General features: G+C 45.7%; 3 protein-coding genes across 7 annotated transcripts; 1 reads left to right on the forward strand and 2 right to left on the reverse strand.

The window, feature by feature from the left end:
- Nucleotides 1-4421: 4421 nt before the first annotated feature.
- Nucleotides 4422-13440, reverse strand: LOC144094196 (uncharacterized). 5 transcript variants are annotated; one of them, XM_077628125.1, is made up of 14 exons: nucleotides 12695-13440; nucleotides 9851-9938; nucleotides 9510-9698; nucleotides 8369-8542; nucleotides 7320-7391; nucleotides 7175-7243; nucleotides 7052-7108; nucleotides 6898-6984; nucleotides 6763-6840; nucleotides 6611-6688; nucleotides 6234-6442; nucleotides 6004-6163; nucleotides 5011-5139; nucleotides 4422-4542 (listed from the first exon to the last, which is right to left on the reverse strand). In XM_077628125.1, exons 1-14 carry the CDS (start codon nucleotides 12707-12709, stop codon nucleotides 4505-4507), a joined length of 1443 nt encoding a protein of 480 aa, XP_077484251.1. In that variant the 5' UTR covers nucleotides 12710-13440; the 3' UTR covers nucleotides 4422-4504. The 5 variants fall into 5 exon arrangements, with proteins under 5 accessions (XP_077484251.1, XP_077484248.1, XP_077484247.1 ...); XM_077628122.1 differs by lacking the exons at nucleotides 7175-7243; nucleotides 9851-9938 and adding an exon at nucleotides 7889-7975 and having other exon boundaries at nucleotides 7320-7388; nucleotides 12695-13439; XM_077628121.1 differs by lacking the exons at nucleotides 7175-7243; nucleotides 9851-9938 and adding an exon at nucleotides 7889-7975 and having other exon boundaries at nucleotides 12695-13439.
- On the reverse strand, nucleotides 9945-12646 carry LOC144094428 (uncharacterized). Its single transcript, XM_077628375.1, has 2 exons — nucleotides 12590-12646; nucleotides 9945-12523 (listed from the first exon to the last, which is right to left on the reverse strand). The coding sequence occupies exons 1-2, from the start codon at nucleotides 12644-12646 to the stop codon at nucleotides 10586-10588; spliced, it is 1995 nt and encodes a 664-aa protein (XP_077484501.1). The 3' UTR covers nucleotides 9945-10585.
- Nucleotides 13441-19548: 6108 nt separating the features above from the next.
- LOC144094198 (uncharacterized) lies at nucleotides 19549-23233 on the forward strand. The gene is made up of 3 exons (XM_077628126.1): nucleotides 19549-20073; nucleotides 22097-22180; nucleotides 22384-23233. The coding sequence occupies exons 1-3, from the start codon at nucleotides 20022-20024 to the stop codon at nucleotides 22695-22697; spliced, it is 450 nt and encodes a 149-aa protein (XP_077484252.1). The 5' UTR covers nucleotides 19549-20021; the 3' UTR covers nucleotides 22698-23233.
- Nucleotides 23234-24436: the final 1203 nt, after the last annotated feature.

Raw genomic sequence — 24436 nt, forward strand, 5'->3', positions numbered from 1 at the left:
TCAGGTAAAAGAGAAAACGAACGAAGACCATGGTGGAATGTGCAGTGCAAGAAAGCTCGTCAGAGCCAAAATAGTGCATAGTCAAAATTCCGCCGTTATCCTACGATTCACAACTTGATAAACTTTAAGTGTGCTACTTGATAAACTTTAAGTGTGCTAAAGCAAATGGCAGATGTACTCGACATATATCCAGACAGGAAAGTTGGCAATCGTTTCTCTCCTCTGTAAATTCTTATACAGATACGCATAAAGGGTACAGTAGACTAAAAGCACTTAAAGGTCATAGTACACATCCTATTCCTCTTGTTAGCACTGCTGGTGATACATTGGCGCACCAATCAGGTGCTTTAGGCAAACATTTCTAATAAACTTTTAGCTTGGCGTATTATACAGATTCATTCTTGAGATACAAGCTAGCTGAGGAGAGAGAACCTTTTCACAATAATAAAAGGCCATCAGTAGGAGGATACAATGGCCCATTTAGTTTACAAGAGTTGAAGGTTGCCTTAGGCACATGTGGCAACTCAACAGCAGCAGACCCTGACAGGGTCACATATGGAATGCTTAGGCACCTGCATGAAGTAACCCTTGAATCCTGTTGCTGCTTAGTAAGGTATGGGCTGCTGGGCGTCTTCCAAACGCCTGGAAAGAAGCGATTATAATCCCTGTATTAAAGCAAGGCAAAGAAGCCACACTTGCGGCCAGTTATCGGCCAATTGCTCTGACAAGCTGTTACGTAAGCTATTTGAAAAAATGATCAATTGTCGCCTTGTGCATATCCTTGAATTCAACGGTTTTCCTGGCCAGCACCAAGCAGGATTTAGGGCTAACCGGTCAACCACTGACAAGCTCATTGCCTTGCCTTCTACTCTTACTTAAGGGACGCTGTTGTGTATAAACAGCACTCTTTATCTGTTTTCTTTGATCTAGAGAAAGCGTACGATACCACATGGCACTACGATATAGTCTGTGACCTGTTCGTCTTTGGGATCTCGGGGAATATGCTGGCTATCATTGAAAGCTTTCTGCCTGAACGAACATTCAAGGTCCGTGTAGGGAATTCATTATCCAAGCAGTTTACACAAGAGAATGGTGTCCCTCAAGGTGGCGTTCTTAGCTGCACTGTTTTCATAGTCAAAATGAATTCACTGAAGAATGTCCTGCCTAGGTCTATATCCTACTCCATTTACAAGTCATCTAATTTGTCCATCTGTGAGCGGCAAATTCAACTAGGAGTAAACAAAGTATCAAAGTGGGCAGACGAAAATGGATTTAAACTCAAGACAAAAGACAGTCATTGTACTCTTCACAAAGCAACAAGGTTAGACCCAAACCCGACATCACACTGAACGGATGGAGTACTGCTGTCTAAAAAGAGCACAAATTTCTTGCCGTCATAGTCGATGAAAAGCTTACATTCATCACATACATTAAGCAGTTAAGACTAATGTGCACGAAGGCACTGAACCTTCTGAAGGACTCGTCACATCAGTCTTGAGGTACAGATCGAGGCTGCCTGCTGAGTCTTCCAAATACCGCAGTTCTATCAGGTATAGACCACGGCTCAGTAGTGTACGAAAAAGCACCTAAAAAATGCTCGATCCAGTGTGCCACCTATACCTGCAGTTGGCTACTGGTGCTGTCCGTACAAGCCCAATTGCCAGTCTGTGTGTTGAGGGGGACAGGTGGTCACTTGAATGACGGTGGAAGTTTACAAGTTTGACATCTGCTACGGAGGTATTATCTCATGCTGACCACGCAGGAAACGCGCTGTTGCTAAACCCAACCAGTACACTACTGTTTTCGATCCGACCGTTGCCACACTTGTCCAAGACATGAACGCACCAGTCTCTAATATTCTGGTGACTTCTTCTAAAGACATAACTGCTCCCTGGGAAGTGTACCTAGTTGACTGCGAGACACCTTTTTGTGAGGTTGGCAAGAACGGTTTGCCAGTTGGCATAAACAGCATTTCCTATCCCTACAAGCAAAGTATCAGTGCACAGAGTTTTACTCTAATGCCTCCAAGACTTCCTCAGCTTCATGTGCAGTTCATAGTTGTCAATGCATAATATCAATGTCAATCATAATCAATGTAATAATCATAATCATATCAATGTCAATGCATAATAATATAATGTCAATGCAGAATATCAAAGTATTCTGTTGGTGGTTAGATTCATCCTGGAAAAGCTGTTATTTACTCAGGCGTCTTAAATGTGGTTATGGCCTTGTCTTCTAGGAAGCCCTGTCAAAACTTTGTAATGAATTCTCTCTTGAAATGCCTTATGCACATTGAACCTTAAAGTTACAGTATGCTGGGTACCCGGTCACTGTGGAATAGATGGAAATGAAGAAGCTGATAGGCTTATAGCATCAGGTGCCAAACCAAGTAGGATGGATACAAAGCAACTTCCATACCAGGACCTCAGGCCTCATATTAGAACTGCACTTCGCAAAGAGTGGGAGCAGGATTGGGGTGAACAGACAACAAACTGCACACAATAAAACCATGGATTGGGAGGTAAGCCACAGAAAAACAAAGTAGATTCAAGGAAGTTGCTCTCTGTAGACTGAGGATAGGACATACATACATCACACACATCTTTTAAAGGATACTCTGGCGCCACAATGCACGAGATGTGGATTCTACATCTCGGCTGTCCACACATTAATCATATGTTCCAGATTGGCTACACAAAGACGAAAGCACTTCCCTGCACTTTATACATTTAAAATACCAATGCACCCTTTAATATTTTTAGGCGATCACCGCATGTTTCCATTGGATAGGCTACCTGGATTTGTCTTTTATATATAAGACCTCTTAAAACAATTTTAGGCACTATACACCACTTTAGGCCATTCCACCAGATTAATACACCCTCTTCACACGCTATAATGATGCACACACTACTCTTAGGCCCTAAAATTGCCTGGTGTTTATTTTATCATCTGTATATAATTTAGCCTGAGCCTGCCAAAAACCTCGGGTTTGGCGCTCTTTGCCCTTAGATGCCCTTGCGCCAAAAAACTATCATCATCATCACCATCATCATCACCAGAAGCCACTACGCTAGAAGAGGGCTTAGAATCACTGGGACAATTTTCAGAGTACTGCAATCCCCCTCTTCCAACCAACTAATTTGTAATGTATGTGGCTGTCACAGCCTGATCCTCCCCACATGCCAATCACATTTGTGGTGCGCTGTGTATCTGCCTTTGCAGTGGCATTATTATAAATAACGAAATAAACTTCTTCGCAGTTTGTGATACCATGAACAAACACTCCAAAGAAATTAGAAGCATTGATTTTTGTAGCTCGCTTCAGTAATACCTTGCACATCTGTGCAGATCCTAGTGGAGAGCCCAGACGCTTTGCAGGGCCGCAGCTCTATGCAATCCCCTGCAAATTTTTGTGCTCGATGTTCTGGAAACATTGGTCGATGGTGGCCATATTCCTGGGCTGGTTGGTACATGTTGACAGAAAGGATGTAACAGTGCTAAGGTGGGGCAATGGGTACGAGACACACACAATGCATGTTTCCATTGTCTGGTCTTAGCACTACGCTAGGAGGCAAAGCGTGGAGACAAAATGGAGCCTCTCAGTTTGCACCCAGAGTGTATCTAAAGTAGTATTGCAGCAATTCCTCATAACATACTAATTCACTACTTAACATGTTCATTGGTCAGATGTTTAAGAGGAATCCCCCAAGTTGGAGTAGATTTGTAATAAGGGAGTAAGTACTCATTTGAGTTTCTGACAAAGCTGTACAGCTTTCCTTTGCAGCCGTTTGGCTGTGCTTCGGTGGATGCAATTAAGTAATTACTCCCATATTACAAATCTACTCCACCCTGAGGGATTCCCCTGAATGACCAATACTGTTCCCACTTCGAGTTACTGATCAATTCACTCTTGCCCTACCATAAGTTTGCCGTCTCAATTAGCTCAGTTGGTAGAGAGACTGCTCTAGTGAAGTGGTGGTTCTGGGTTCGAACCCCGGACCAGAGAAAAATTTTCTTTAACTACAAAGTTTCTGAGAAAGCTGTACAGTTTTCCTTTGTAGCCATTTGGCTGCGCTTGGGTGGATGCAAATAAGTAATTACTTCCTTATTATATTTTCACTGTGGTAGCGATTTTGGGGCCCTAATCCCTGTGCGTTGTGGCCCACCGGTGGGCCACTGTTAGATATTCTTGGGTACCCAGACAACACTGAAATATCCTGAGGACATACTGAGGATGTTTTTTTGAGGACATTCTTTATCCTCAGCAGATCCTCAAATGGTCCTCAAAATGTACTTAAAGGTCCTCATGTCCGGCCTCAGGACATCCTCAGAATAGCCTCAAAAGGAGAATTTCTGATGTTTTGAGTACATTCTGAGGAGGTTATAACCGGTGAAGCTGCATAAAAAAACGCGAAAAATTTGTGCAAATAATTTATTCATTAAATTCCTCAGCTGCTTGCTGCTATCCCGGTTATCCCGGTGCGCTGCACGGGCTCCTTTACTGCTCTTCTGAGCTGTGGCTGTCTTCTGTGGTGCCTACAGAAATAGAGATGGAAAATCAGCAGTTGAATATATGCAATTCAGTTCAAGCACACAGTTCTTTATACTCCTAGTGCAACAACGAGATGCAAATATGACTTTCAGTATCGGAACTTACAACTTGCAGTGCAACACACTCTTCTGCATGAGCAACTGCCATAAAAGTTAATCACTGCAACAGATATTCATGGGCTCATATGAGAATAAAATGACCTCATGCACTGAAGCAAAGTTCATCCATAGCAAAATAGTTCTGCTGCATGACCCTACAATGCAGAACTTTTTTTTTTATGGGGTTTAGCGTCCCAAAGCGACTCAGCCTAGGCTATGAGAGATGCCGTAGTGAAGGGCTCCAGAAATTTCGACCACCTGGGGTTCTTTAACGTGCACTGACATTGTTGGACATTAAGAAAAGAATAACCCCCATTCAAAGCTTATGTCAGTTGTGCTGAGAAAGTCACCTACCTATGTGCAGGACTTTTGCAGCTTTTGCCTCTTCTTTCTTCAGCTTTTCTGCTGAGTGGCGAAGCCACACCTTTACAACATTAATGACGTCACATTGTGTGGACTCAGAAAAATTCTGTTTCACAGCCCCTGAAAAAAACAAACATATTAGTTATATGCGATTGCAAATCCACACAACAGTCAAATAACATGTGCACCATATATATTAGGTGTTTCAAAGCAGCCAGGTAGTAATGTTTAAAAATAGGATTTTTGAGGTAAAGAGAAGCTTTTTACGGCATATTAATACCAGTGTTGGCAGACGTCGTTCCGAGCATTCTTAGAAAATTCAAAGTATTGTCCTGTGCAGCCGATTTCCCTAATTTAAATCGGATTAAATGTCCCAGCTCCCGCCTTTTTTTTTTAACTCACTGCTGACGGCAGGAGTCACCCAACCTTTCAGCCAGTCCCGTGGCGACTTGTCGCTCTACGATCAGGGATGTGATACATAGTGATCGGTGAAAGCAGAGTTTGTATTTTTATTTCTGTGGGCCTAATATGCAGCTACGCAGCCTCTGAGTAGACCTATTTATTCATGGAAACCTAAAAACAAAATAAAAGCAGAAACAAAGCCACCACACGACTGCCTGAAATGCACTACACGCGTTTGTTGACTCCTCCTACCTTAAGCGGCAAGTTCAATAAAAGATGGGAGTCAACAATGACATTACTATGCACCAAAAAGCTTCTTTTTCTGCCTAAAACCCCATTTTTAAAATTCCCTGAAATACCTTGTATCTCTGTGCCATAATCATCCATGAGCGTAGGAACCACCTATCAAACATGAGGGCGATATGAATGTACTTAATGTGTGATTTACCTACTAAACCCAAAAGCAGCATTGTAACAGCCACTGCCATCAAGTTCAACCTATGGTTAGCTAACTACCACTGAAAATGCCCATGTAAAAAGGGTGCAGTACACAGAACAACTGAACCAATAACAGTAGCTTACTCAGGATCACGTCTGCAACATTAAGGCTGCAAAACTTTTTTTTGCCTTTTTGGCCCAGCCAGCTATAGTTTACAGCGACTTTTGGCGTCATGAGGGCCTCCAGCACATTTCTGGTGGCCGGTGGTGCAGCCACTCCTCCAAGGCCACACAGTTGCTGCAACTAGAAAAAGTACATTCTTTTAAGCTGCATACAAGTTTAAACATCAACAAAGATGAAAACAGTGCCTTACAAGTCGTGTCTTCAAGCCTTCATTCATCCCTAACTGGGAATCGAATTCTTCAAAGGCACTGACTTCATTAAATGGCCGTGTGACAACCTCTGACCTCACAGCATATGTAAAGCCGCTGCTCAGACGTCGCGATATTACGTCCAGCTGTCTTCCTTGCTGCTCCACCCTCATGTCTATTGTGTGCAGTAGCTTCATGATTTGTTCAAACTCTATAAAAAGAAAAAGATATTTATAAGTACCGCACTGCACAAAGGCTATTCTTTTAGGTAATATTAAATCTGGCAGTCGAAATAAGGTTTTGTAACCAATTATAGAAACTAAAAATGAACACATAATGATTCAAGTACTCAATGGGATCACCTTTAATAACTGCTTACCGGCAGGTTTGAGAGCCCTCACAGCTGCGGATGCTGTGCTTCGAGGTGTTGATCCCCCGTCAGACCAAGAAGTATGTGCTGAAAGTGAGAACGAAACGAGTAATAAAACCAGAATAACGGTTCCCAATCCTCACTTGGCAAGGAATGCACACCTTCAGTCCTTCCATGAGTTAAGGGTGGCGACTCACTGCCAAAAGTTGGAAATCGGCTATCATTCCTCTGCCTGTGTGCTGCAGAACAAAAATATATGAGGAAGAAAACTAGGATAATAGCTCTCGATTCCTTACCTGGCCAGGGGCGGAGAGTTTCTGGCTGTGAGTGAGCCATGCGTGCAGGCCAGGCATTTTCAGGCTGAAGGTTCTGGGATCTTTGCCCTGTTTAGAGACAGCCAAACAGTGCACCCCCATAAGTTTCAGAATGTACCTGTGGCACCAGACTTACATTGCTCTCTCCCATTAGGTGTAAACTGTCCGTACGACTGAGTGCTCCAAGTATACCCTGTCAAAGACACAAAATATCACTTTCCTGCCCTGTGTATGAGGTACTTTCCTGTGCAGAAGTCACGACAGTTAAGCATATCTCCCCCAGCACTTTCAGGTGGAGGCTCATTACTGAAAAAGTCATCACTGTCACCTGCAAATAAAAAATGCATTTACTGCACTCCTGATATAACAAAAAAGTCTATTTAAATTTCACTTCCTTCACTAACCTAAATTCTGAGAATGAAGTACCCTCCTCCCTGAAGGCTGATTCCAGGCACCTGGCATTTCATTCCTGCCTGCTGCAAGAGAACATGCCAAGGGTTTTCATGTGGAATCTAGGCCAAAGCAGCTCATTCATTAATAGAAACCACTTGTAATGAAACAGCATCACTACAAGCCCCCAAGTTAAGGAAACTGACACAAGAATGAGCACAAAGAAACACCACACCAGAGGCTTGGTGCCTTAAAGAACTATTTGTTTTTCATTTGCTTTTTTTAAGACTAAACAACGTTACAATTGATAACAACGTAAGTCCTTCATATGGTAGTAACAAATAATGTGCACCGTTCACAAAAACTAAGTAATATGCATACTTGATAGCCCATGTTTTATAGCTTAATATGGCACATAAAGTCTTTGTTTGCAGTGATATTATATGATGAGCATGCAGCAAGTTCTAGCATCCCTTTTGCAAACCAAAACATTTGACCTCTATTTTAAGGCATTGCAGCTTTTGAAGCAGAACATTTAATACCACAGCATACTTTGGACAATTAGATTACTTGAAAATTATACCGTCATGGGCAGCAAAGCCTGAAGTATAGGACAAAACGGTCGCTTCTTTTGACTTCCTGCTGCTTGATTCCTTGCGTTGTATCGCTTCTAACAGAAATAAAAAAAACATTAACTTAGTTGCAGTGTGACAATGCCAAATATAAACAATCTGCAAGATGCGACTTAGAACTGAAAAGGGGAGTTCCTTGTCATCAGTGGTAGGCTGGATTTGGCCCAATGCTACCAACATTGAGCACTAGCTGCTAAATTGTTGGGCAGGTGAAACAACACCAGAATCTGGATCCTGTCCCTCACAATAACAGTGAATGCAACTTTCCTACGACTCACACAGTGCAGCTTGTATCGAACACAGTGCAACTGATCAACACTAGAGTACCAAAGGTAATTTATATTTGCAATCAATTATTTCAAAGCAGTTTGTATAAAATGGCTCTTTACATTTGAGAGTAACACCTATAAAGAAGCTAAGATGTACATTACTTTGAAGCATTGACTGTGGTGGCTGTGGTGGTGGGGGGGACACATTTTCATCTTCAGAGCTACTCAGTTGCCTGATTAGTCTTCTTCTTTTTCCCCTTCCTAAATCATAGTCAGACAGAAGATCTGATGTGTCCTCTGCCTTCCGTAGTCCTTTCTGTGCTTCTCCATATGTATCTGAAAACAGTAATGCCATAAGGTCCATCAAAGAAAGTTAGAAAATGGGCCTTGACTCTCCGTACTTGTCCATATACGTACGAAAACTTTTGGGATGGTAACTCATTTTAAGAAATGAAATCTTAGTTCAGTTTGCAAGAAACAAACAAACATGCAATGTCATTTATTTATATATTCTGCTAAACACAAGAGATGTGAGAGTGCAATAAATAAACTTAAATGCTGCTTTAAGCTCCAAGCCATTGAGTGGCATGTACAACAATTGAACCAATGAAGTAACTGAAAGATTATCAGACTCAGTCTAGGTGAAGACTGCTCATGACACTATCCAACATTTTCTTCTCTCAGGTAGCTGTAGTTATAAAAAGACCTAGGAAGAGCAGTCCTCAGACTGCTCATGAATGACCACAAACTAATAAATATGGCTGTTTCTTATTTTGAGATAGAAAATTGATTTTTGAGAGAAGGAAGTGGCGCAGTATCTGTCTCACATCTCTGTGAACACCTGAACTGAGCTGTAAGGGAAAGGATAAAGGAGGGAGTGAGAGAAGGAAGAGTCTCCATAGTGGAGGGCTCCAGAATAATTTTGACCACCTAGATATCTTTAACTTGCACTGACATCACACAGCACAGGGGTGCCTTTTGCATTTCGCCTCCATCCAACCACTGCGGCAGGTTTAATTTTTACTGTTACTGCTTTTAAGTCATCTACCTTCATTCTCATTTAATGCATGTCATTGAATTATTCCTAAATATTTATTCTTAGACAAAGTTAAGTACTATTTTTCTTGGTGTGCTCTTCACTTCAGTTTGTTTCTAACAGCCACTGCCATAAACAATTCCTCCCAAATGTGGAGCTGTTCTCTCAAATAATACTACAGCCTTTTAGACTTTACATGGCCACAGTGGACAACTAGAGATTAATATGCAAGAGCAATAAGTAATAGAGAAACATTGTTCCTATTACCAAATGCCTGCACTACGATGCAAGGCACTTTTTTCCAGTCGAGTGCAGGTGTTGCTGCCCCTTTAATAAGACTTCGGATCTCTTTCCTTTTTGGTGGCCACATGCAGCTGTCTCCAGACAACCAGTTCTTATGAACAACTGCCACATCATTATCTTCTTGGGGAAATTTAACAACAACATAGACACCACCTTAAAAGAGAGGAAACATGCATTTATGAGGACACACATTTACAAAACCAAAACAAACATAGTAGAACACCGGAGCACAGGCAAATTATGTTATTATTTAGCATGTTGTGCATCCAAAAAAGAAATAATTCATGCAATTATTAAATACTTGCCCATAAGTAGTGTATATTTGGGAAGAAAAGGCACACACAAACATCCAGCCATATCAAGGTGTGTTGTTGGGCAAGCTGGTGAGATATTCTGAGGGAAAACAGTGCAAAAGAAAACACACAGGACAAGAAAGACAGACAAACTCGAGCGCTGACTGAGTGTATTTAGTGCGAGAGCGAAAAAAATACTTGGAAAAAATGACAAATGCGCAGGCGCAGGAAAGGAAAAAAACAGCCATAACTGAACTGCTCAGTCGATCATTTCGTTAAGCTATTCACTCCCTTCCTCTTTACATTTATGTTTTCATAAAAGGACTCCGCACCAAAGCAGGCAGCAAACAATACAAGACAAGCGCTTGTTCCTTCTCTCTTACTGCATGCTGTCTGTTTCGGCACTAGGTCCTTTCACGAAAATATGCACCAACTAGCCCCTCAGCCAGCATTACATTTCTGTTTCACACAACATTTCCTAAAGTAAATAGAGAATTTCTCGTCTTTTGTGTACAAACGCACCACTGACATGAACCAGAAAACCGAGAAAACCCTCAGTAAAATTTAATAAAATCCCGCCGATAATTTTGTAGCACACATAAACAGTACTGGCCAAGTTGAAATGCAATGATGAGAGATACTGTTTGAAAGCATACATTTGGAGTTGGAAAAAAATAACATGCCACCAGCCATAGATGAAGCCTTCAGCTTCTGCCACTGGCATAAACTCATGGTTTATACAGTCAGTTATGCTGATATTTCTGAATGAAGGAGGGGAAAAATAATGGCATCGCGTTTAAAAAAGAGTTTCAAAGCTTTGCGTGAAACATTCTCTAGTGGCCAGGCACGCAGACTAGGCAGTTGTGACGCTCTATATATGCCAAGCATTGATGATGGGCATGGAGAGGAGTACAGGTCCTCGAGCTGAATGAACTTTCTTCCTACAACGCAAGGTGCTCCAGTTGGCAGATGTGCAAAGTTCTCGATGACAATTACAGACCCATCTTGCAGAATGCAGCAGCTGTCCTTCTTGCCAGGGGCAAGGACCACGCTGCCTGGCAGCTTCACTTTTTTGAACTGAGGCCCTTGACATGGAGCAATAAGGGGCCCAGACTCATGTTGTCCAGTGAGCAGTGGGAAGTTTGGCATCTGCTGAGCCTCCTTCAGTACAGCTCCTTGCTCTGATAGTCTGTTAGAGAGCTGCTCGAGTGGTCGCTCTGGTTTTCGGAGCAGCCTTTTCAGAGCAGACATGTGGTTCTCAAATGGGAACGCACTCCATGAATCCAATGGCCCCAGGTGCTCAACATCAAATGCCAGATGGCATAGTCCATGCACATTGTGCGAAGCATGCTCCTTGCCATATATCTTCATAAAGCCTTTAACAAAATGGTTCAGAAGCTGCCCTGCATACTGCACTTCACTTTTTGTGCCATTAGGCATTGAAAGAATGGTAATAGCAACATGCAAAGCTAGAAAATTCTCATACATCTGTGACGGAAGAAGCGATGACAGGAGCACGGGTCCCCCATACAGCAAAAAGAAACAAAACTCTGTGGCCTTCCAGCGATCCAGATCTGTGAGGCTACGAGGCTTTCGGTTAAATTCACAAGGAACAAACTGTGCGGCCTTGACATTTCTCACTGACAGTTCAATGCGGACTTTGCTGCCAAGCCTTATAGCTTTCGGGCCACGGAACCACAATACAAGCAATTTGTGCACCACGCCTAGGCAAACGAGGTGCATATAATCTAGCGGGACATCCCTCACGATGTCTATTGGCAGCTGCTCTACAATACTGCTTCCAGTATGATACTGCTCCTGCGACCTCTGCCTAAAACTGCGGTCAGTTCTCAGCTCACTGCTAATGTTTGGAAAACAGACTCTTCCTTCAATGTACGCACCCTTAACAGTGCACTTCGTGCAGCTGTAATAGCCCGTGTGGTTTTTGACACACAAAACAAATGCCTTTGCAGGCGCATCACACACAATGGCTTTTAGCTTTACAGGTATTGTGAAAGCTTCAACAGCAATTCCTGTAGATAAAAGAACATTTAGCTCTTCAACAAAGCTGTATAGGAACTCATTTGCATCTCTCGGCTTGCTGTCACCTAAGAAAACACTCGTCACAAATGGTGCCGCATGCTTGAGGTTGCTTATGCGGCCGAGAATTGTCCAAAACTGGCCTCTAGAACTTTTCGATAATGGTAGGCCATCAATATGAAAAGTCAAATTCAGTTCCGGCGGCAGGTCTCGACACTGTCCCAGGATTTCCCGTATCCCTGCTTCTACACCGAAGTGGCGGTACTGGCCTCCCGAAATTTCGGAAAGTTCATTCGATTTTTTCGGTGTCTGTAGCAGCGCTCTCGCCGATGATGGGAGAGAAGAAAAACACTTGTGGCTGCGGAGCACTTTCAAAAGTGACGTGACAGCAGCATGCGACGACCCAGACTCCACTGCCCATGTTTGAAGCTGGTGGCGGAAAGTCGCTACGTCCTCGTCAGCGCGTTCATGATCGGCTTCGTAATCAAACCTGCTGTCAAACTGAGGACAAAGGTCCTGATCGGAGCTTAAATCTACAAAAACCGATGAGGTCCCAGCTTCAACATTTTGACTTGTGGGGTCTGGGGTCGGCACATCCTCAGTATCGGGCACAAAACGTTCGGTCACACACACATCACGCTGAAGCTGGTTTCACTGTTCTGACAATGGATCAGCACCAGCTTCGGCACACGCGGCGAGCTGCAAGCTAACGTCAACCCGTCTTTTCCTTGTGCGGCGAAACTTTCGCGCACGACTTTCCGTTGACATCGTGTAAATCAGCAGGTCGTAGTGCAAATCTACAAAGGCGTCACTCACTTTTCTGAGAGGCATCCATCGCGGAATAACGCGCACGTGCGAGTAGCGTGCGTGCTTCACCGTCACGGTGATCGATCACGACGTTGCGGATGCAGGCTTGGCTTGGCTTAAACGAGAATCGGCCACACGCGTAATGATGTTGATCGTGCGATGCGATGTTAAGAGGCAATAAATATTGCGGAACGATTGACTTTGTGAAAGAGAACATTTTTTACTGAAATAAAAAACACCGTAATTTGCCTACCCAGCAACACACAGACGGGCCCCCGGATTCAAGCCCGCTTTCCGTGAACGGGCTAAAATCGTGCTCCTTCGCCAAAGGAAAAGCTAGCGGCATTGCGTACAACACGTAGTCTTGCATGGAGGAAAACGATTTGCAGAAGCTTTAATTGTGCACGATAGCGTCGTCACATGAAAAAACGGCAATCACAACTACGGTAGACCAGAACTCATCGGTTTTCTCAGGACATGAACCAGCAGCGATGCGGGTGGTTCAATACGACGTTGCACGAGCCTTACCGGAACCGCACCTCAAACTTTTTTCTCTGTCGTTGGCACGCAGCAAGTGTGCTCTGGGTTGCAGTTAGAACCAGCGTGCATGCGCGGCAGTCAGCTAAAGGCGGTGGTTTAAATTCTCTCGTTTCCGCGTGCAGCAATTTGCGGTCTAAGCGCGCTGTCGTTGAAAAAAACTGTGCATGCATACTGTCAAAGGGATAAAACTTCAGAGCGCCGTCGCAGTAATGCATCACAAATAAAACTTAATGGAAGTAAATGCTTAGAAATCAAATTTCACACACACACACACACACACACACACACACACACACACACACACACACACACACACACACACACACACACACACACACACACACACACACACACACACACACACACACACACACACACACACACACACACACACACACACACACACACACACACACACACACACACACACACACACACACACACACACACACACACACACACACACACACACACATATATATATATATATATATATATATATATATATATATATATATATAAGCAATATTTTCCTGATAATTTTCATGCATGCGTGTTCACAAACATATGTCCTCAAAATGACCTTTTGAGGAGCACGAAGCCGCTGGTATGACCTGAGAACATCATTATGCGAATGTTTTGAGGACAATCCAACCTGGGACATTATGAGGACATATTGGGGATGTTTTAGAGGCCCCGAGGCCGTTTGGACCATTTGAGGACGTCCTCAGGATGTTTGGTGTTGTCTGGGTAAGGCATGACCCTCCAGTGAGCTTCCGGCAAAGACAACTTATTGGAACCCCCACCAGTTGGCACTAGCAACCTAGCAGGTATGTTTTTTGCAGGCTGGTTGAAAAATCCGAGTTGTTGCCCTGCTCCATAGCAGCACTTGGTATTGATGCCGCACAGCAGGAATACGCGTGACCCACTATTGTATGAAAGCGCTCCTGGCTTCCATACTTTGTGAATTCTCTCTTGTAGCCAATTGTAATACCCGTACCACACGTGCACAAGAAATGACAATAAATATAGTAGAGGCCTTAAGCTTGTGCATGGCATTATTTTCAGAGTTTGCGCCACACGTCCACATTTAATGTCGTGCCAGAGTCATGACGACAACGCCTGCAAGCCGGCAAAAAATTTACCTGATTTTAAGCAGTGCTCATATGCCCAAAATCTCAATAAAGTTGCCCAGATGGAACATTAAAATTATCTTGCAGAAAATGCCTCTGTTCTTTGTTGACAAGTCGAAAAAGTAGCCACAAACTTGCGTATCAGCACACAAGCTGAGAACAAGCTCCAGTAAAAATGGTGCCATTTGCATCCAGAATGCAGCAGTGGCACCGCATCCAAGTGAAAGTTACAAATAAAACATTTTCTACTTGACCAGAAGTTGTTAAAAACAGTTTCATACTTTCCTGCATATGGATTCAGGAAGAGTGTGTGCATTTCTTGGGTGAATGAGCTGTGGCGAATTAGGTGTGTTATCACTGGCAGTAAGTCTAATGCAATTAAATTTGTGTGTGTGGCACAAATGCACGCAATGCCTTTAATTCTTGGGGCAGTTAGCAGTCAGTGGCATTAAATTTGTCCGTGTCGCATGGGCCTAAGTCATACTCAATAGCCTGCAAGCTGTGGCTACCATCTGAAAGATGCCGACCTTTTCCTGTTAAAAGCGAATTCTAATAAATGAATTCGATATAAATTTATACGTTTTTTCTGGTCTGAAAATTTCAACCCATAAATATCTCAAATGATTTAGTGAAAGTTAAAGAATTTGATAAACACAAACAGTATAGTGCTTTACTTTTGTATGAAATTTTCAAGGAGATGTGCTGGCTGCTCAATGTAAACAATAATTTGATATATTTGGGATCAGCTGCACAACACTTTAACTGTGCATCTAGACCTGTTGTAAGGAATGTAGCAAATGCAGAAGGAAAAATCGCAACATTAGCACAAATAAATATTTGGTATGCACTGCTGTCTGTGATGGAAATAAAATAACTTAGTTTAAGTAGGGTTCATTTTAGTGGTTATTTCTAGACCGCAGAACAGTACGTTGAAGTTGTCTGTTATATAAGAGGGACATGTTGTATCTGTTAAGTACAGCAGAATTACTTTATTCTGCACGTAGTACAACACATAATGAACGTAGCACTGCCGGAGATGGCGACCACACAAAGCCACTTGGCGCGAACACGCTGTCCACGTGACTGTCCCACATTAGGGCTCGCCAGGGATGTGGCGCCACCCATCGACACTGTGGGGAGCGTTCACATGTAGTTCCCGACAGTCCGACTACGCGGCTGCACCCGTCCGCATCCGAAGGCCGAAGAAGGCCGAACTTAGTCACGGACACAACACATTTCCCCCCTTAGAAGGATGCCTTGTACCAAGTAGGCTGCCGTCTGATCCGTGCTGGTCGTTTCGATATGCTCGATTCGGATTCGAGTGGACGTGAAGAGAGCATACATAGCTGGAGTACTTTCTGCTGGATTACTGTCCATGCCCCACGTGAGCGTTGCTGAGGCTTGTCTGTCCACCTGAACTTCGCCAGTACGCTTCCTGAGCTGGTTTAGATGGCGTCTCACAATTCTTCCTACGCATTTCACAAGCCAAGATCTGTGGCCCACCCTCTTAACCAGAGTTCCTTCTGCCCAATCTGGCCCCTTGCTGAATTGTTTTACCCATACGGCTTCTCCTTGCATGAGTTGACGACTCCTAGGTAGGTCAGGTTGTGCAGCCTCCTGTCCTTCCGAAGCAATGATGAGGTCCAACTGGTTTGGAAGCTCCCGCCCGAACATGGCTTTAGCCGGTGTTAGCCCGGTTGACTGATGCACAGTGGTATGCTGCCGAAACAGAAAACGTGACAAGCGAACACTGAGCGAACCGGACTGTTCCCTGGCCAGTGCCCTCTTCAGTTCTCCAACATAACGTTCTGCTTGCCCATTTGTTGCAGGGTGGTAAGGGGCTGACGTTACGCTTCGAATGCCATTTCTCTGGTAGAAGTCTTGTATCTCAAAAGACACAAATGCAGCCCCATTGTCCGACACAACCTTGCGTGGTATGCCAAATGTGGCAAACAAAGAGCGAAGCACACTAATGACTGCTGTTGATGTCGGGCTGTTCATCGGTCGCACCTCCACCCACTTGGTGAAAGCGTCGACAACAACCAAAAAGGTGTGTCCCTCTACCGGACCTGCGAGGTCCACGTGCAATGTGTGCCATGGTGTCGTTGGATGAGTCCGATTTGGAACTGGAGCCTTTCTTGGATCGTTCTGGGTGCGCTGGCACTAGGCGCATGACTGGACCGTTGTTTCGATCTCGGCATCCAAGCCAGGCCACCAAAGATAACTGCGTGCACAAGCCTTCATGGCTACAATTCCACGATGGCCTGCGTGCACCAACGAAATGGCCTGTTCTCGTGCTCCTGCCGGTATGACAGTTCTTGAGCCCCAGCTGATGCATCCTCGATGGATAGCAAGTTCGGTGGCTCTCCTGCGGTATGGGGTGAAACTGTCTCCCTGCAGACGCTGCACGGTGCCATTCGGTACTGCTGAAAAGACCTTTGCTAGAATTGGATCCTCTTGCGTTAGTGTGGCCACAACCTAAGCTGTCAATGGTGGTCGTGGTAATGCCTCGAACATGAGCACGTCTCCAGGTGGGTTAGGCTCTTCAATGCGGTCTGGCAGAGGCAGTCTACTCAGCGCATCTGCATTCTGATGACGACTACCGGCACGATACTGGAGGTCGTAGTTGTATGCTGACAGTTTAAGGCACCACCTTTTCATTCGGGGCGAAAGCATTTCCGGTACTGGCTTCTATGGTCCAAGAATCCCCAGTAACAGCTGGTGGTCAGTCACGAACGTGACTTCTCGACCCACAATGCACTTGTGGAAGTGGGTGGCTGCAAAAACTACAGCGAGACCTTCACGGTCAAGTTGTGCATAGTTACGTTCGTCAGCACCCAATGTCCGGGATGCAAACGCAATCGGCGCCTCTTTGCCTTGGCTGTCCAGCTGAGCAAGCACGGCACCTACACCATAAGGTGAAGCATCACATGAAATCAAGAGGGGCTTGTTTTCGTCATAGTGTGACAGGACAGTCCTCGACAACAAGCCCTGTTTGAGCTCATCAAACACATTTTGATGCTGTTGCTCCCACTTCCTAGTGTTATCCTTTGCCAGAAGTTCATACAGGGTTGCTGCCACTGTAGCACGGCGCTCCAGAGAGCGATCATAGAAGGCCAACATGCCTAAAAATGACTGCAGTGTCTGCTTACTTGAGGCGCTGGTGCCTTCACGATAGGTTCCACTTTTTCCTCAGATGTGTGAATCCCTGCTGCATCAATCTTGTGACCCAGGAATTTAACCTCCGCTACACCAAACTGACACTTGGATTTGCACAATCGAAGGTTTGCCTGAGCCAGCCGCTGGAGAACTGACGCTAGGCGGTCCTTGTGCTCTTTTGCTGTTTCTCCACTCACGATGATATCGTCCAGGTAAACACAAACTCCAGGCAAGCCGCTCAAGGTGGTCTCCATGAACCGCTGGAAAATTGCTGGGGCGGCTGAAACACCAAATGGAAGCCTGTTTACCTTGTACAGCGCCTTTGTAGTGTTCACTGTGAGAATCTGTGCTGTCGCTGAAGTCACATGAAGTTGAGTGTAAGCTTGAGCCAAGTCCAAGGTGCTGAAAACCCGGCCACCTTTCAAAGTGCTAAACACCTCCTCTGTTGTGGGCAGGGGGTATGAAGCCTTTTTCGCAGCCTCATTTACTGTACAGCGGTAGTCACCGCAGGCGCACAAGCTTCCGTCTTTTTTCCGCACCCATACTAGCGGTGTAGCCCAGTCTGAGTGTTGTACCGGCTCCCAAATACCGTCTTCTACGTACTTGTCAATCTGCGCCTCTGTTAATGCGCGCATGGCAAAGGGTACAGGCCGTGCCTTCAAAAACTTGGGGCTTGCCCCCTTCTTCAGTTCCAGATTTACTGGTGCACCCGTGTGTCCTGTGGCGTCTTCACGAAAAATGTCTTCATGCTGCTGTAGCAACTCGGTCAAACTGCCTTCCTCCGTTGTCCGGTGAATGCCGTGAAGCTCGATGCCCAGCCTGTCAAACCAGTAGCGTCCCAGCAAGCTGCATCCAGTGCCCTTGACAACGAGAAGCAGTAGCTTGCAAGCTGTGTTCTTGTGACGAACCATTACTGTCGCCGATCCGACAACCTGCAGTTGCTGACCTGACCAGGTGCGCAGATGTATGTTGTCCTGCCTCAGAGAGGGTGGGTGTGCATGCCATACGGTTTGAAATGTCTCTCTGCTAACCATGGTGCACGCTGCACCGGAGTCGACCTCAAAAGTCACAGGTTTGCCGTGCACTGTGAGCTTCAGAGTAAACTTCGGGGCGCTGAATCCGTCTGCCACTGCACAGAGGTCATGCAACGTTGAAACCTCATGTTTGGTTTCGTTAGTCACTTCCGCAGTCCGTGAAGTTTCTAAGGATATGCTACGCTGGTATGTCTTTTTCTCAGCCTTCTTCCTGGAAATACAAGCCTTGGCAATGTGCCCTTGTTTCCGGCAGTAATTGCAAATAGTTGTGCTGAACTTACACGTATTGGGACTGTGCGAACCGTCGCAACGCCAGCAGCGTTGCCCTTGGTGAGGATGCGTCTTGGAAATCGAAACGCTGGCGCCGGCGTGCGTAGCCGCCTTGTTGACTTCCGCGTGATCAGCTTTTATTTGTCGTTGCTGCTGGACGGCGCTTTCCGCTCGAATAGCGAAATCATAAGCCTTTGAAAAGGTCAGGTCCTTCTCTGCAAATAGTCGCTGTTGAAGATTCTGGTCGCGGAGACCACACACGAAGCGATCGCGCAACATCACATCTAATGGCAGAAGCGTTGGATTGCAGCCCGTAGCTCCCTGCTGTGTTGGTGATGCCGTTCCCTCAGCTGGCGTCGCCGTAGCTCTTGTTGCCGTCGGCAGCGTGCCGAAATTGCAGCTCGTAGCCAACTTGCGTAGAGCGGCAACATAGTCGTTTACCGACTCACCTGGGAGCTGGTCTCGCCTTTGGAACATCGCACGACTGTAGACTTCGGACGGACGAGGGTCGTAGTGTGCCTGAAGTGCGGCCACGATCTCGGCATAGCTCACTTGGTCGGGCGTCTTCGGTTGAAGCAGCGCACAAACCACGTCGTAAATTTGAGCACCGCACAGTGTAAGCAAGTGTACTCGTTGCTTGACAGGTTGAGTCACATCGTTAGCCTCGGAAGAAAAATTGTAGCCGGCCGAACCACGATGCCCAGTTGGAGCCAGTAAACTCCTCCAAACGTGCAGAAAAATCATGCTGGCGCTCAGCCATGACTCATTGGATGCTCCACTATGCCCTCTCGGCTTCCCTGCCACGGGTGATCCGCCTCGTCGCCAATGTTAAGTACTGAGAATTATTTTATTCTGCACGTAGTTTAACACATAATGAACGTAGCACTGCCGGAGATGGCGACCACACTAATGGTACCTTCGACTGGTCGCTCCGATTCTCTCAGTTAGCGCGACCGGAGCGGGGGCAGCTCCCGATCTGAGGAGGATGCAAGACTCGCCAGCCGAATGTGCAAGTGCTTTTCAGAGCAGTGAGAGGGACGGAAATCACAGGAAAGGGCTACTTCCTCCAATCACAGACCACAGCGCCGCCGAGCAGCCAATGCCCGCAACGCTCCCAACAGGAGTGACAGTTTCTGTTTGCCCGCGAAGTGCAAGCGAAAGTCCACGAACGTATCCCTACCGTCCTGACAGCTTTCCAGTATGGACACACCGACGACCGCTGCGCAGCAGCTGTTATTCTCCCTTTACGACGGTAAGTTTGCAATACGAAGAGTGTGCACAGTGCGTTGAAACCCACAACTGGCTCTTTCCCGCGCTCAGGATTTGTGTCGCTTGGTCAGCTTGGTGTGGTGTGTGCGCCTCACTTTCGAAGTACTACACATTATTAAAGCAGTTTCACATGCTATATGACTGAGTGAATTCTACGACAAGTGGCGCGACGTGGTGAAAAATTTCCTACTTTTCCGTTGGAACCTTGTCGCTCTGGCCGCGCGAAACAGGTGCGTGCACCGCGGCAGTAGAAATTGCGAGCGTTGTAGTTTTGAAACAACCTTTATTTGTTAGGTGCATTTACGAATTGCGTTGTGGCCTGTCCTGGACATGTGCGCTTGATAGCGAATGAATGCGCCAGTGCACAGCACCAAGTATGCGGGCACGCTGCTAGTCAGCTGTGTAGTAGGCTTGCAGTACGTTCAGGACTTAGCAGCAGTGCCGGGCTCTCTGCCCCGTATCATGTGCTCGTACCATCTGATACCTGTTACAAGTCGTACTCCGTGCGATGGTACTTATGTGTCAGAGGAAGTAATAACGGCTAGCGGCGGCTTTTTCGTGCACAACTAGGTATGGGCACCGAGGCCGCATGGCGGCTTGAGCCGCCAAAAGCCTGATCGTAGCACGATTACGCGGAGTGTCGACCAGTATAAAACGTACACTTCAGCCCGATTCAACAATGGCCCAGGTGGTTTTTTCGGGCAGCGTGGAGCGGTATGTGTACAGGGGTAGTCAAAAAATCCCAGGCCGCTCCGAACGGCCGCGGAGCTGCTCCTCTCCGCTATTGGGGCGCTGTTATCGCACGCTTGTCTCGGCGCGCTTGTGTTTCCAGGGTATGCGCAGAGAGGGGGTGATGCCCCCTCTCTCTCGCTCTCCTCCATAACGAAGCAGGGAAAAAAATAGTGCGGCGTACGCCTGCAGCGTTCGCTCTTCGCTCTCCGTATTCGGCTGTGGTACAGCGCGTCGCGGTGCAGACGACCATTAGCATAAAGTGACACACTATGCTGGCGGCCGTATTTAGTATGACATCATGTGCTTCGTGGTTTCCTGGCGTACGATATAGTGCATTTACCTTCACCTACGCCAGGAAACCGAAACGTAGGAAGAAGCACACGAAGTCATACTAAATACGGCCGCCAGCATAGTGCGTCACTTTATGGTAATGGTCGTCTGCACCGCGATGCGCTGCACCACAGCCGAATACAGAGAGCGAAGAGCGAACGCTGCAGGCGTACGCCGCACTATTTTTTTCACTGCTTCGTTATCGAGGAGAGCGAGAGAGAGGGGGCATCACCCCCTCTCTGCGCATACCCTGGAAACACAAGCGCACCGAGACAAGCGTGCGATAACAGCGCCCCGATAGCGGAGAGGAGCAGCTCCGCGGCTGTTTGGAGCGGCCTGGGATTTTTTGACTACCCCTGTACATAGCGAAACTTCATAATATGCAGTGGAATCATCAGCAAGAGCGAAATTCCAAAATGTAATGTGTTGCCACATGAAATTTAGTACTGGGTTCATAATAAACTGCAGCCTCCGCGGTGGCTCTGTGGCTATGGCACGTGCTGGCCCGAAAGACGCGGGTTCGATCTCGGCCGCGGTGGTAGAATTTTGATGGAGGCGATATTCTAGAGGCCCGTGTACTGTGCGATGTCAGTGCTCGTTAAAGAACCCCAGGTGGTCGAAATTTCCGGAGCCCTCCACTACAGCGTCCCTCACAGCCTGAGTAGCTTTGGATGGTAAACTCCCATAAACCAGAAACAAAACCATAATAAACTTCATCGGTTATGTCAGCTCACCAGGAAAGTATATGCATTGAAAAGTTGTTTACAGGGCTGAGGACGCGGGTTATTTTGTTCTTGACAGCTATTGGATTTAACACACTTTACATATTGTGAATATTTTTTTGTCGGTTTCTGTGGCCGACTCAGCAGGCATAAATTACCTTCTGTCTATCATCCATGCGTGAGGAAGTAATTTAAATGTTTCCCAATTTTGTTCCTGAACAGAGAGCCAAGGAAGCGAAAATCAAGTACAGCTGCACACAGTGCCTGAAAATGAGCAGTCGAGCAGCAGCATGACCTCACCTTATGGTATGTATATATACCGCCAGGTGCAATCTCACATCTTCGATTTGAAATCATTTACCTTCTTGCAAAGCCTTGCATGTCTGTAATAACATTTGTCATGCAGCAGTATTAGTGCATGTGTATTTTGCATCTATAGTAGAGCAAGCTAACTGCAAGCATCAAATGTTACGAATGTGCTAATTTTTTTTATTCATATCTTGTGACAGGACCATGGACTACAGGTGAAACAAAGCTGCTCCTGGACTGTTATGTACGCTACACGCCACAGGTGGGGCCTCAAAGGAGGTTCCGCAGCAAGAAGATGATGTATGAGCAGATTGCTCAAGACATACAGAGAGTTCTTGGAGTCATTCGCACAGGAATCCAGTGTGAGACAAGGTTCAAGACGCTGGCCAAACGAAAACGCAATGTGGACAGAAATAATGGAACTTCTGGACTGTCTCGCTGTGCAGTGTCATATGAAGAAGAATTTGCAGCTATCAGAGCAATTGATGACAGCATTGAGCCTGAAGTTCTGTGAGGTGTGGGAAAAGTTTCATACAAAAAGACCATCTCAAACACTGCTAGTGCAGCTCCTTCGAGTGTCAGCTGCTCTGATGGCATCGAGGAAAGCGTCAATGATATATCATCTGATGACCCTACGGTAGATTCGGGTTCATCATTTGAGGAGAAAGAAAATCAAAGGTACCGCACAGACAGAAAGATGCACCCGAGCACATCTAGGATGCAGGAAATGGCATTATTTTTTGAGGAAATGCGAAAGATCAACAATGTAAAAGAAGCTCGGCGCGAAGAAAGAGAACAGAGAAAAGTAGATGGGCACCAGGCACTACTCAATGCTCATGCGGAGCAAATGGCAGTGCTGAAGGATATTTTGAACTCAAAATAAGAAATAGTTCTTGATTGAAAGAGGATATTTATTCAAGAATATTCCTTGTCAAACAGTGCTGTAGTCAAGAATGCTTTGTTTATACCTGTTGAAAGCCACAACATGTGTTCATAAAAGTGCAATAAAAGTTTGAGCAATTAAAAGTGCGATAAAATTTTGGGCAATGCAATCGTTTGTTCTCAACATAATTGCAGCTTCAAAAGAGCTGTACCAGAGCGTCCCTTTTCAGTTCTCCAAGCCTCCGAAGGGCACCTTCACGAGCAGTTTGCTGTGTCTGCTGGTCTGTTGCCGAGTCTCCTTGCTTGTGCCTGCAATGCCTTCCATCCATATCGTCATCACTTGGCACATCACAGTCGCCAGCGTCCAGGCAAATGTCATGAAGGACACAGCAACTGAGGATGAGCTGGGTTATCTTGTCCACAGTGTGAAATTCCACAAACCGCAGCTGCCGAAATCGTTGCTTTAGCATTCCAAATGCGTTTTCAATTTTCACTCGTGTTGCAGCATGGCGGTAGTTGAACGAAATCATTGCCCGAGTCATGGTGCCATAATTCCTGAAAGGTGTGATCATATATTCCCTTATTGGATATGCTGCATCGCCTAAGATGTGGTACTTGTTATTTTCGCAAACCACTGGCAATTCTTCCTGCACTGTAGACAGCCTGAGGACTCTGGCATCGTGTATTTTGCTGGGTGTTCCAGTGAAAACGTCCAGAAATCTGCACCTTGAGTCGCAAATTCCTTGCATTGTCAGTGACACCTGGTCATGTCTGTTTACATAGGTAGACTTACATACTTGCATAGTAGACTTACTGTTTACATAGGTAGACGGACATCGCATACAAACATAGGCGCCGTCAATGGAGCCAACCACATTCGGAAAGCCAGCAATCTGAAACGCATTAGATGCATAAGATGACATTTCTGTGCAGCATTATATGCATGCTACTTCCATGCTTTTTTCTTCTCTACTGTATAAATGCTGAGAGTTTGACTTTCAACCTAATAAGCAATTGCGTCAGCTACCTGTCCACAACTGTTAGGCAGACCTAGAAAAAAAGAATCTAGAAAGCTTGTAACATCATCAGGAAGAACAGTGCGAATTAGACAAGGACTAAAGGAAGAAACTCATAGACGGGCACTTTTTCCTTCAGTCCTTGTCTAATTGGCATACCAACTCCAAATGGCATACCAACTCACCCAAGCATCAGTCCTAACGAATTGTAACATCGTACAAGGGGCTTACTTTCTCAAATTCTTGAGCCACAGCTTCTTTGTCGCTTCCAAAGTAAATGATTTCTGGGTCAATGTCACACAGAAATTCCATCACTCTTGTGATTACCACTTGCACTGTTGATTCGGCCATGTCA

Source organism: Amblyomma americanum, chromosome 6 (genome assembly GCF_052857255.1).
Source record: "Amblyomma americanum isolate KBUSLIRL-KWMA chromosome 6, ASM5285725v1, whole genome shotgun sequence".
In the NCBI taxonomy this organism is placed as follows: Eukaryota; Metazoa; Arthropoda; class Arachnida; order Ixodida; family Ixodidae; genus Amblyomma; species Amblyomma americanum.

Excerpts from the sequence above, each read along its gene's own strand:
- LOC144094428 (XM_077628375.1), bottom strand. The coding sequence starts at position 12,646 with ATGTCAACGGAAAGTCGTGCGCGAAAGTTTCGCCGCACAAGGAAAAGA. Across the intron at positions 12,524-12,589 it reads CAAGGAAAAGACGGGTTGAC|CTTCAGCGTGATGTGTGTGT; the intron begins GTTAGCTTGCAG and ends CAGTGAAACCAG.
- LOC144094196 (XM_077628121.1), bottom strand. The coding sequence starts at position 12,902 with ATGTTCTCTTTCACAAAGTCAATCGTTCCGCAATATTTATTGCCTCTT. Across the intron at positions 8,543-9,509 it reads CATCGTAGTGCAGGCATTTG|ATACATATGGAGAAGCACAG; the intron begins GTAATAGGAACA and ends TACTGTTTTCAG. Across the intron at positions 6,985-7,051 it reads ACCTAATGGGAGAGAGCAAT|GGCAAAGATCCCAGAACCTT; the intron begins GTAAGTCTGGTG and ends GTCTCTAAACAG.
- LOC144094198 (XM_077628126.1), top strand. The coding sequence starts at position 20,022 with ATGGACACACCGACGACCGCTGCGCAGCAGCTGTTATTCTCCCTTTAC. Across the intron at positions 20,074-22,096 it reads GTTATTCTCCCTTTACGACG|AGAGCCAAGGAAGCGAAAAT; the intron begins GTAAGTTTGCAA and ends GTTCCTGAACAG. Across the intron at positions 22,181-22,383 it reads CAGCATGACCTCACCTTATG|GACCATGGACTACAGGTGAA; the intron begins GTATGTATATAT and ends ATCTTGTGACAG.